The 13633-nt window shown below is 42.2% G+C and overlaps 1 protein-coding gene across 3 annotated transcripts in view; it reads left to right on the plus strand.

Moving 5' to 3' along the window:
* med27.S (mediator complex subunit 27 S homeolog) overlaps positions 1-13633 on the plus strand; it is a 148840-nt gene that overhangs the window by 105074 nt on the left and 30133 nt on the right. For all 3 annotated transcript variants that reach the window (XR_001932858.2, XM_018232129.2, NM_001096271.1), the window contains exon 4: positions 12747-12840. Coding sequence is in view for 2 of the 3 variants with exons in the window: in XM_018232129.2 (XP_018087618.1) it covers positions 12747-12840 (94 nt within the window). In the remaining variant the exon portion in view is untranslated. The remainder of the gene's footprint in view (positions 1-12746; positions 12841-13633) is intronic.

Consider the following 13633-nt stretch of genomic DNA (forward strand, 5'->3'; position numbering starts at 1 on the left):
ATATTGATTCCCTTAGACAGTACAGTATAAAGGTATCGAATATTGTGTGCCCATAACATTCCTTCTCTGTATATTTGTATTTATACATGTGGGAGGGAGGTGCCATATTGTTTCCTTTAGACAGTACAGTATGAGGGTATAGCTTATTGTGTGCCCAGAGCATTCCTTCTCAGTATATTTGTATTTAAACATATGGGAGGAGGTGCCATATTGTTTCCCTTAGACAGTTTAGTATGAGGGTATAGGTTATTGTGTGCCCAGAGCATTCCTTCTCTGTGTATTTGTATTTATACATATGGAAGGAGGTGCCGTATTGTTTCCCTTAGAAAGTTTAGGATGAGGGTATAGCTTATTGTGTGCCCAGAACATTCCTTCTCTGTATTTTTGTATTTATACATATGGGAGGAGGGAGGTGCCATATTCTTTCCCTTACACAGTACAGTACAGTATTATGGTATAGCTTTTTGTCTGCCCAGAACATTCCTTCTCTGTTATTTGTATTTATACATATGGGAGTTAGGTGCCATATTGTTTCCCTTAGACAGTACAGTATAAGGGTGTAGTTTATTGTGTGCCCAGAACATTCCTTCTCTGTATTTGTGTATTTATACATGTGGGAAGAAAGGTGCCATATTGATTCCCTTAGATAGTACAGTATGAGGGTACAGCTTATTGTGTGCCCAGAGCATTCCTTCTCTTTATATTTGTATTTAAACATGTAGGAGGGAGGTGTCATATTGTTTTCCTTTAGACTGTACAGTATGAGGGTATAGCTTATTATGTGCCCAGAACATTCCTTCTCCGTTTATTTGTATTTATACATATGGGATGAGGTGCCATATTGTTTCCCTTAGAAAGTGCATTTTACTTTTAAACTCTTACTTTTGCCTTTGTCACACTTTACAGGAGAAATAGTTAACGCAGGAAGGAGTGCTTCTCTGCCAAGGGCACATACTTCTTTATTTGTAGTCATAAAATGTATTCGATGCTTTTTAATTTCCAAGTCCCTAATAAATAATTCAGCTTTCTGCCCTATATCTTACTTTGCAGCCTTTAAGAATGTGCTTAATGCCCTAATCGTTCTTTCTGCGAACACTGTTGAATGTGGTGCATTTGTAGCTGCGTTCCAAGTGTTCAGAGTGTGCATTAAATGAGTGGAACAACCCTGACATGCTGCTTGCGCACTGCCTGTGGGGTTTATTACTTTGCTGATGCTGTGACCCCCCCCCCCCCTTCTAACAAACATAGGAAAGATAATGATTTGCTTCAAAGACCATTGCAATTTATTTGGGTTGAAGAAAAAAAAAAAGACAGATAAGGAACAATTGTTTCCTGCATTGACTGATCCTTTTAATGGATCCGTGAAAGAGAATTGGAGACAAGGCACTAAAACTTATTTAATGAGACCAAGTCTTCATTATCCTTTCTGAGACTGAAATTAAAGGGGAACTAAAGCCTAAAATGAATGTCACTGGAAATGCTGTATTTTATATAGTAAACATACTATACCAGCCTAGAGGTTCAGCAGCTCTATTCCTGTAATAATCCTGCACTATGACCTTGTCCACAGCATTTCCCCACCTTAGATCCATTTAAGCCATCTTTTGAGTGTCAGTGGCTCTGCACATGCTCAGTGTACGCTGGGCTGGTGTTGCGAAACTAAGCTTAGGGGTCATTAAGCAAAAAAATTAGATGCTACAGGGCTGAATATGAATCAGTTCTGATACCACATGCAATGGTATATGAGTTTCTAGCTATCTGTATAACAGAGCATTCTGTCCAAGTGGCTGCACATATCCTATCTGATCCCCATTGGAAGCAGCAGTCCTGCCCAGCTTTATGGCAGCTGAGATTCTAGCTATCTGTATAACCGAGCATTCTGTCCCAGTGGTTGCACAGATCCTATCTGATCCACATTGGAAGCAGCAGTCCTGTCCTGCTTTATGCCAGCTGAGATTCTAGCTATCTGTATAACAGTGCATTATATATAAAATTTAGGAAATGTGTGATGTTGATATCACCTCCAACGCACAAAAATCAGTTTCCCGCGCAATGTCATGCAAATGTCCTACCTTAGTTGATTTTGATGTCGGGATTCGTAGGGGAGGAAAAGATGTAGAGGTTTAGCCCTGGAAGGAAATGGGTTAATGATAAAGCCATTAAGAACCAGCTTTAACCTCACCATCAATTTCTCTGCCTGCGCGCTGCTGGCCCTAATTAAATTGATGCTTGCCTAGGAAAACTTGCGGTTTGCCACATTCTTTGGACTTTGTTTACTGAGCAGATTTCAGCCCCGCTGTGTTTCTGTTTCGCTCTCCCTGTAAACAAGCCGGATTCCGTGCCATCACAGCTACTAATGAAGGCACCAGCGCAGGGTGTCAGAGAGCATTTCATTAGACGGTGGGCGGACACACTTCTTTCACTTGTTCTTCCTCATCATCCACGGCCCGTCTTGTCCTCGCTCCCTCCTAGCCCCAGAAGCTGCCTCTTGCCTTTTCTCTTTCATATTCTTCTAATGGGGATGGATTAGTGACTTGAGGCTGGGTAACAGTTACACATGTTGCCTGAATTTAAGGAGGAAAACTCCAAAATTATTATTTTTTGGATCGCAGTGTATTTTTAAAGGTTTGATTAAAACTAAACTCTGTTTAAAGGGAAGGCCGCTGCCATTACTGGTATTTTGCAGTGCATACAGGTTCCTGCATATTCATTATATAAATTCAATTTTGCTAAAGGCATTCAGGCTAAATGAGTCGACTCACACTCATTACAGGTACTTACCAGGCCAATGATACACAGGTAAATTTGTAGTGTTTTTGGGCCTGAATTCTCCCCTGTATGGGTGCCTCCATGACAGATATTTACCTTATACTTACACCTCCTGCACAGGGATTCAAAGTATTATATATGAAATGATTAATGCTGTTGCCTTGGCCCATCCAGACCATGCTGGCATCTTTTTGTTCATTGTATGGGGCACTCGCAACTGCCTTCACTGTTGTTATACAGTCAAAAATCATCCAGATGCCTATTCAGCAGGTTATAAAATGCCTTTGTTGGCCTTTGGGCCAACAGTCTGATCTACCCTATTTGACCCATCACTTAGATGGCATTATTAGATTGGGCTGTATGAGTCTGCTCTGACTCACTGAATTTTCCCTTCAACGGACTATTTTATTCCACTGTATTTATATTGGGCTGACAAATTTCAGAAATTATGCGCCATTCCTACAGTCCCTATCCCAGCGGAGCTTGCAATCTAAGGGTCATATCACAGTCACACAAACTAGGGGCAGTTTGCAGGAACCAGGTAACCTGCATGTAAGTTTTGGGGTATGTGGGAGGATCCAGAGGGAACCCACATTGGTACTGGGAGAACAGGCTCTTCAAGGCATCAATGCTACCCACTGAGCCACCCTAATCCTTTAAATACTGTTAAAGGCAAATGGGTAGGTTTCTTGAGTCACCTCTACAGCAGTTGTCTAAGAGCAATCTTGCCATCACTTGTCCAGGGATTATCGCTTGGAATCATGGTTTGCCTTACGTGTCCATGTTCAGGGAGGTACTGGAGGATAATAACATATCTGCACCCTTGGTTAATAACCCTTTTATTACCACATTTGAAAATGTTGTAACCGATGGAGTTTCACACATTTGGGACACGCATTACAAATATGCTAAACAGAATCTCAATGCCCTAGAGAAACAGGCATTATTCTCTCTCTAGAACAACAAAGAGTTAATCATAAAACAAGCAGATAAGGGTGGGGCTATCGTGATCATGGACAGACAGAAATAGATGGAGGAAGCACATAGGCAACTAATTTTAATTGAACATTATGAACAATTAGAGCACTAACCAGTGTTTGAAATTAAAAGGGAAATATATTTATTAACACAAGAAGCAATGCTTAATGGGGTAATTACTAAACAAGAAAAGGTGTATTTATGTACAGAGCATCCCCGCACCCAAGTACTATATTTACTCCCAAAGGTGCATAAATCACTTTTTAGTCCATCAGGACGCCATATGGTATCAGGCATCGGTTCAAAACTTGAATGCCTTTCCAGATTTGTTGACCAATACCTAAAACTGATAGTGTTAAAGATTCCCACTTGTTTAAAGGATACTACTTACCTACTTAATAAACTACAAGATACTGCACTACCACAATGAGATGTATACCTAAGTAGTATAGACATACAAAGTCTATACAAGTCCATACCACAAAAGGAAGGCATCGATAGCATTGAGGAAGCTCTATTGGAAACTAGTTTGTCACACCACCATATATACTTCCTGATTGACTGTTTAACTTTGGTTCTACAAAAAAAAAATATTTTAGATTTGATGAACAATATTACTAACAATGCTAGCGCACGTTGATGGGAGCAGCGGCCGCTCCATGGTTTGCCTACATCTTTGTCCATGACCTGGAAAAAAAATTGTTCATAAAAGGACCACATTATGTGGTCCACATAAGTCATATCATTAAATATTGGAGATTTCTGGATGACGTCCTGGTAATCTGGATAGGGACAGAGGCTGAGTTTCATGAAATGATTGAGGAGGCTGATCAGGAACACCCCACTATCATATTTACTAGTGAGACCTCTGCTTCCTCTCAAACTTCTTGATGTAAATATAAGCATCTGTGGCCAGCAAATTGTGACAACAATGTTTTCCAAACATACAGACTGCAATGCCCTCCTTGCTTATGATAACTTCATAACCCTCACATTATAAACCCTTCTGTTACACTAAAGGTCGGTCTTTAAGAGACATACTTTGCCCCTTAATAAAAACATCAGATCAACACCAAGTACATTGTGTGCATGTTGAAATGTCCATGTGGCTTGTCATACATTGGACAAACAGCTAGGTCAGTGAAGGAACACTGGTATAACATAGGGAAGTTATATGAGAGTCTATAGGGTAAGCAGCACCAGGAGTAGTGGATCCACACGTCCACTTTATGTAGTGAATACAGGCACGTTCAGGTGCGCTATTGTTCACTGTTCCCAATCACCTAAAAAGAAAGCAGTATATAGTGTAGTATGTCAAATTTTCAATACTTGATGTATGAGGTGTTTGAATATTATATGTGTCACGAACGCCGCCCGGAGCAGTTCCAGGAGCTCCGGGCGGCGCGTCTATTCCTTCCGGCGTCGCTCTCAAAATGGCGGCGCCCATGGCCGCCACGTGGGTAGCGGCGCCAGCGCAAACAAGCCAGCTTGTTTGGCTCCCTGACAATATGTCAGGTATAGGCACGTAAATTCGCTCTTTGTGGCTGGTGTCCGCAAGCGATCGCTAAGGAGCAAGGTATTGCTGTAGACTTTGCGGTAGTTCTACGGACAAAAATACTGCCAATAGTGAAGAAACGCCGAAACTACAGTTGTGGCCCTGCGGGACGTGAAAACTTGTGGTAGAGTAGAGCATTAAGGTTGATGCGGAATCTCTCTCCCAAGTTCGCCGTTGTTCAGTATGGCTGTATATCACAAATGCCCCATGCAGTAGCGATCAATGAAGGCAGCTTTTCAGGTGATGCCCCTGAGGAAGTATCCTATGATACGAAGCGCGTTGGGCCTGTATTAATGTATAAATTCAGAAAATTTGCCCCCTCTTGTTTGCCTATTTAATTATCCCATCTCACCCCCGGACCGCCGAGCTTATGAGACTGAGGAGACTGAGAAAAAGAGAACGCACTAACTACCCTATCGAAAACGCCACCATTATCCAAAGCTGCCTTCATTGATCACTACTGCATGAACATGAAACATGTCATGTGGATGCACAATAAACATTTAATTAGCAGTTTATTCTGCTCTCAGTCCGTGATTCTCATATTATACACTGGAGCAGAAGGGCTATAGTGATAGATGGCATCAATAGGAATATCAATGGGGAAGCTTATAGAACGAAGACGGGATAGGTAAATGGGAAGGTAAAAATTCATTGGAGCAGAAGGGAGATGCTGGAGGAACAAAATACAGCCAGAGGTGATGGAGAAAGTCAGTTGTGCGGAATGAAGGCATGGGAGGAAGGCAGTAGTGCAGAAGCCAGGTGAGGAGGATGGGAGCACCCTGGGAATGAAGATCCCATGGAGCAGAATGAAGGTTAGGTAGTGAAACAGGAGATGTTGGGGAAAGCAGTAGAGTGGAATGGATTTACTGGATTTTGTTTGTTGTGAGTTTATCATTAAGATATTTTATTTTAACAGCAAGTATCGCCCTGCTCTCTGTTCCGCCATCAACTCCAGGTTTCCTGTCCCTGTAGTCCAAAACAGCCTTTTCTTCTTAATGTACACCCATTAGGAGCAACTTCCTCCCCATTGGATCCTCCTGCAAACAGGTTTTCCCCCCAGTCTCTGTGCTTTTTCCTCGTGGATTAAAGAATGCTCTTCCTTTTCCCTAGTCCCTAGTAATCTGTATGCATGTTCTGTTGTTCTTCTAATTTTCCCACATAAATGTGCAGCGCTGTGGAATATTTTTCGACTTTATAAATAAATTATAGCTAGAATGTGCGCAGCATATTAAACCCCACATCACAACAACTGGAGATGAAAATCACACCAAGCAGGAAACATTTCCAGCTGCTCACAAACTTTGTGCCTTTATTCCTTTATAAATAGGAATACAAAAGGTGCAGCTCTTCGCAAGGTAATCTTATTCCAAAATTTCTACATTCCTGGATCTGAAGCCAATTCCATTAGTGACCAGGAGGGGCCACACTTGCAAATAATTCCTAGACTTTTCAGCAATTGTATAAATTATTTGATCAATGGATGTCTTGAAATCCTATCATCTTGATTCCAGTTGACTCGATCATTGAAATGAGAAGAACAACAACTCCTTCACATCTTTATATCTGTTCATTAACCATAAGCATATGGAACTCAGCTATAGGACTATCCACATAGATAGCCAGTAACACAACATCTAACTCTTCAGCCTATGGGGCAATCACCTTGTATAGATGAACACCAAGTTGTCCCATAAATGGCTTCTTCACTCAAGCATGGTTTGTTGCTGGAACACTCTATCAGATTATAGGATATGGGCAAGGTTCAAAGAGAGGGCCACCACTCCTTCTACTTTATGAGAACAAAAGTTAATTTGTGGTGTCCCAATAACTCTCTGGGTGCCGTCTCTTCTGTGGCATTTCAAGCCGCAATTGTAAAGAAGAAAACCAAAGTCTCGTAACTCCAAAGCTTTAGGTTAAAAGCAGAAAATGTCAAAATCATAAAAAATGTATCACCTGACACAATTCGGGCTCAGCTTCCACTTAATTATAGGCATAGGATGTGGGAAAGTCATACCAATAATTGTTGAGGTCTGTTTTTGACCCCATTACGGACTGTGGACACCTTGAGATTTCTTGGAAATTCCAAAATGGAACAGCTTCAAGAGCAGAGCACTGTACTGTGCCCTTAATTGTAAAAACAAATGCCAGTTTTATGAAAGTGAGATTTGGTGTTCCTGCTAAGAAGGTCACCAGTGAGAAACGTGTAAGTTTAAAGTCTTCGAGGCGCTGTTTACTTCTACTGTGCACCTAGTGATTTCATGTCCATGGCCTACTTCTTTGTCTGATCAAACATGGATGCTGCCACATCTGTAAACATCTATTATACAACACAGAATCTCTAAGCACTATATAATCTGGGGTTCCAACCATTTGCTACTAAACGCTGGTGTTTTTAACATCACAACATATGTGACCATATGCCAGCACTTCCAAGGAATGGTTTATATTCAGAGATAGTCAGCCATAAGGACTCCAAGCTTTCAACACATTGAAATGCACAGGGAATTGAACAGACTTGCATGACGTGCCGCATTTTAGCAAATATTCCCACTTTCTCTCTCTCCCTCCCCCTCCAGAGCCGCAACATGATCACATGCAGACAGAACTTTTACTTTGCACACTTAAAGTCAACAAGATTGAGTGACAGATCTGAAATAACTTCTTAGGAAGCCATTTAAGTGACTTTCTACATCATGCAACAGGAATGTGCTTCGGAAATAAAGTTCTGATGCAACGCTGTTAGGTTGTCCTATTGAGATGAACTTAATTAGGTTTGACAGCGATGTTTAATACTATGCAAATGAGTGTACTTTTTGAGGAAAAACTAAGTCGTAACTCTCAAAAATAGCCCCCTTTTGGTGCTTAGTGGTAGGTATTCCAGGTACTCTTATTCTTTGTGCCAAAAAATGTAGTCCTGTCCATGATCATGTGGTTTGGCAGATTTTGACCATCCTAAGGGTCATTTACAAATGCTGTTATCCTGAAGGCTAAGTGACCGTTTTTCACTGGTCGACCTATGTGTTGACCGCTCCTAACTTCTGCTGTTCTCAATGTTCAGATATAGTGATGCTTGGGTCAGTAAAAAGTCTCCATTTCCATTCAAACAAACCATTGGATTGAGTGGATCTCAGTGGTTTAAGCAGCCAAATGAAAAATGTATGAATAGGAATTAGGAAATAATTCGATATATGGTTTAAATATATGGGACAAAAGCATAATCGAGGGGTTTTGGGTTCAAGAAGAAAATCTTTTAATCCCAACCTTTTTGCCCCTTAGGTGGCTATTTCCACTGGGACAGGTACTAATAAACATGATGGACAAGTTTACCGGAAACCTGCATGTTGGACCAAGAACTGTAGCCCTCATCTGCAGGATTAGTTTGGTGGCAGGTGAGAGTAGACCCTACCATAAGGTGTCAAACTTGCACCAACCCCATTCCCTCCTGTGACATTAACATTCTAATAATGCCTATTTGATAAATCACTGGAAAGCCACTCATCTAGGGCCGGATTTAGGTTTACAGTTTTCTGACCCACCTATCAATACTGATAAATCATTCGGCCCTTGTTGAATAATTAGGTCTAAGTACATTATAAAAATTCAAATTATCCACTAGGAAAAAATAATTGTTAAACCAAATGCCCCCTTTGTACTGCAGCAATATGTAGCCAATGACTTGTTGGATGGCTGTATCTTGTGTGATCCTTATGTGACAACGGTGCAGGTAATATCTGCAGTATTGCAGTATTTTCTGTATTCAGGGAAAATACTGCAAACACACACAAAAAATTGATTGATTGACGAAGAATCCCTGGCCCCATGGGTTTCAGTTGGAAAAACAGCCAAAGTAGCTATTTCAAGTTAAACTCATATGTAGGTCCTAATTTTATCTCTCTGTCTTCAGAGCCGGGCCTAGTACTATTGACCCCCCAAGGCAATACTACTTTGCCTGAATGTGCCCCCAGAATTTGGCCTACACAAAGCGACCAGCAGCTGCTTCATCTGCACCCATCCTTGGTCTGTATGGTCCACTCTCTTTCCAGGTTAATTGCTGCCTCCAAAATTTGTGCCCAGGCATGTGCCTCTGCTGTCCACCCCCTAGTTTGTTTTGTGCTGGAATTCATTTGGGTATATCCTTATATTTTAGTACTATTAATCTGCAGGAAGGCAGGTTAAACATCCATTTTATAGTAGCAACACTAAACCCTTCCCTTAAATATTGGCCCTTTGCCTATATGTGTAGGTCTTGGAGACCTCTATTCTCTTAAAAGGGGGGGGGGATGCAAAATCTTTGCTACCGCAGAGAATATGCCCTTACCGCTATATCTGCACAACCAGGAGTCAGGCTTGGCAGGGAAACGGTGAATGGGGCTGGGAAATGGACTTGGTGTCTGGGGGTAGTGGGGGCCTCTTCTTTGCAAGGGGACAATCATTAGTGGAGACACTCAGGATAGGGAGGGACTTATATGGTTTTAAAAATTAGCAGGTTCATTGCCGGTAAATTTGTAATACTGGTCCTAGCTGTCGATTTGCTGTCTAGGTAGGTCAAATACCAGCAAGGTGGGGACCCTAATGGTAAAGCAATAAATGTGCCAGCTGAGCTAATTGTATTATAAATAAATAAACTTCTTTATTTTTACAAGTCTGGTCTCTGTGATATCTGAATTAATTCCTGCCATAACATCTGCCCCCCCACCTAACATTACTAGTGAATCTAATATAATACTCTGGGTACCGCATAGTATCATTTATTTTGCATATCATTGCTTATGCATTGACAACCATAGTGGCAAACCTCTATCATGGGGTCCTTGTCCAATTAGAAACAAGGTTGGGATTTCACTGCCTCAGTAAATGAAACAATATTAAAAAATTGCCTAATTTGGGGACGTGGTCAGTAATAGTCAGATTCCTGTCCCTTCAGTAATTCTTAGTCTCCGATCCCCCCGCCATCTTGAATAAAGTCTTAGAATCCTACTTTATTAAACATTGTTAATTGGTGTTAGAATACAAGTCGAAGGCAATTTATTTACTGACATGTAAAGACTCGCACTCAAACCAGAGATGGAATTATCAGGTTTTTTTTATGCCTTCAGAGGTTAATAAATAAATCAGAAATCCGACCTCAAAGAAGGGGGGGGGGATTGCAGATTTTTTATGTATTTGATAGAATAAATTGGGCTCCGTTGCATTTCCCCAGGCGTGGCGTGTAAGATTTGATTTGCTAATTACATCCGTAATAGGCCCCTTTCTACTTATTATTCTGTCTTGATTTTTTTAAATTCTAAAAACAATATGCAAAAATGCATTTTTATCCCCATATCAGAATTGTAATATGAGATTTTAAAATAAGATTTTTGATTTTCTAAAGGGATGATCATGCACGCGTCCCATTTAAATATTTGTTTTTCTTTTTTGCTTTTTGTAGTTCTTTCTTTTTTGTTGTGCAATATACCCCATATAAGCTCAAAACACGTTTTAAATCTTTTCAAAAGTTACCATGGGCTTAAATTGCTTTATTATACAGATAGCTAGAATCTGCCATATAGCAGGACAGGACTGCTGCTTCCTGGGGGATCAGATGGGATCTGCAGCCACTGGGGAAGAATGCTCTGTTATACAGATAGCATACAGAAAGCAAGGCTGGATTGCTGCTTAAAATGGGGATCAGATAGGATCTGTGCAGCCACTGGAACAGGACTGCTGCTTCCAATGGGGATCAGATAGGATCTGTGCAGCCACTGGGATAGAATGCTCCATTATACTGATAGCTAGAATCTCAGCCATAAAGCAGGGCAGGACTGCTGCTTCCACTGGGGCACAGATAGGATCTGTGCAGCCACATGGACAGAATACTCTGTTATACAGATAGCTAGAATCTCAGCCATAAAGCAGGACAGGACTGCTGCTTCCAGTGGGTATCAGATAGGATCTGTGCAGCCACTTCCATAAGCAATCTTAAAATGTATATCTGGTTTTGGGAATGGACTGGTGATTTTCCTACCCCCAACATTCCTCATAAGGTAAGCCACCCTAACCATTGATAAACTATAACTCCCAGCATTCTCAGCCAGCAGCAGGGATCACAGTCTCACAGATCAACAGAGTTCAACATTCAGAAAGTGCTGAGAAGGACATTCCGCCACTCCATTCTAGGGACCTGTTTCGGAAATTTGTCTAGCTCAGCTGGGCAGATTGCATTGGCAGGGAATAGTTCATTATATTCTGCAGACTGCAGGGAGTGTCCAGGCCTGAGAGCTTTATTGATTGTGGTTTGGCAGCAACGAAATTCCTTATGTCTTTATTAGCATATAGTTAGCAGTGACCTTTGTTCCCTTGCAAGCGACAACGCATTTGTGCTGAGCACAGGAACACAGAAGCAACGTCTGTGTTCCAACGGCAAGAATGCCGTCACTGCCCGTCAGTCACTTGAGATTGAAGAGTAAAACTGGTGATAACATGTCACTGTGTCTGGCCAAGGATGGCACTCTGAGCTAGTTGTTTAAATAACTTTGACAGATTGAGATGTCTCAGAATTAAACAAATTGTCATCAGGGCCAGAGTTGCCCACCAGGGCTCCTGGAGAAAACATAGTGGGAATGGGAGGGTGGTGTGATGGATGGTGGACCCATGACTCTGGACTTTGTGTTGGCCATGGGGTACCCCATTTCGACACTTGTTTCCATGAATGTTTAGTCTTAAAGACTAATATTTATTAAAAATGTGTTTCCTCCACCTAATTTTTTCATTTTGGTGCAAGCAACTGAGCTTATTAATTTTTTAAAGGCAGCACAAGATATTGCTAGAATATATAGCCGTACCAGTTTAGCATCTTATCACTTATATGGGGCCTTCTCGATTGTCTGCTCCATCAATATCTGGCCACAATTGGGCAGACATCAGGCATTTTGTAAAATCCCATCTCCATTGTCTCAAATTGTAATTCCATCATCGGCCCAAATGATTGGATAACTTTGATCCACTCACAATCTCACCAGATCTTTGGGAGTATGGCCAGCATTGAGGACCAGCCAGCTGGAAGGTAAGTTCTAAAGACATCTTTCCTGGGGTGACTCACTAGGAATACTTCTGTTGAGCCCAAGTGTCAGTGGACTCTCTGGGTCACCCAACCACATGGCCTTGTATGCCTGTACTGTGGCCACTAGAAAAAAGGAAATCTGAGGGAAAGATAAATGTTTGCAGGGCAGGTGTGTCGTCTTAAGTTTGCTGGTGGGTACCAGGCACCCCAGTCCAACACTGGATAACATACTTAAAAATAAATATATGGAATGTTTGCATTCAAGAATGAAGAAGAAAATAGTTCTGGTTTTTAATGTGATGTGCATTGTAGTATTGGGTGAGGTGGTGATGGTACTCTGTCCAAGGACAAATGCATTATGAATGGCAGTCAAAACTAAAATGTATTTGTTTATTTTTCTAGATATATTGATGATGTAATCAGCCGGATCGATAGAATGTTCCCTGAAATGACTATCCAATTATCAAGGCCTAACGGAAGCTCGGCCATTTTGCTGGTAAGTCAGTGATCTCTTTGTTGTCTTCATGGACCAAATAGATAGAATTAAAACCTAAAAGGTTAAGACCAGCAGGGTGAAGTCGTGGCTCATCGCGACCTTGGGAAGTAAGGGGGCTTGTGACCAGGGCCTGAACTCGGGTGCAAAGTTTGTTGGGTGCCAGGCACGTACCTCGTAAGCAGCCTACCCTTAGTCCACCACTGAAAAAGCTTAAGAAGGTGCTGATTAGGGCCGGAACTAGGGGTAGGCAGAGTAGGCACGTGCCTAGGGCGCAAAGCTGGAGGGGGGCCAGGCACGCACCTTCTCTGCCTCTGCTGTCCCCCAGTCCGGTCCCTGCACTGGCCGACGTATGCGTGTGCGCGAAAAATACTAGTGAGCATGCGCGAAAAATGGAAGTGCGCATGCACACTCGTATTTTTTCGTGCATGCACATTTGTCTTTTCGCGCATGCGCACTCAGGTATTGGGCGCTTTGCCGGGCCAGGCTGCCTGGGGCGCCTGCCCTCGTTGGCCCGGCACTGGTGCTGATGCAGGCCCATGTGTGCTTGTGTACAGCCACCCTCGTGCATCCGCCTTAACGCGTCCTCATATGCATACTGTGGGTGGGGGGAGGTGCGCGCGACGTGGCCGGCCGGATTGCCTGGGTGCCCAGCCGGCATTGCCTAGCACTACATGTGACTTCACATTCTCCTCCGCTGATGTGCCAGGTAATGTCAGATACTGTGCATTATCAAATTGCCGTCTGATTGACGAACCCATTGATTTCTGTGGTACAAACTACACAGCTGGGTCAG

Source organism: Xenopus laevis, chromosome 8S (genome assembly GCF_017654675.1).
Source record: "Xenopus laevis strain J_2021 chromosome 8S, Xenopus_laevis_v10.1, whole genome shotgun sequence".
In the NCBI taxonomy this organism is placed as follows: Eukaryota; Metazoa; Chordata; class Amphibia; order Anura; family Pipidae; genus Xenopus; species Xenopus laevis.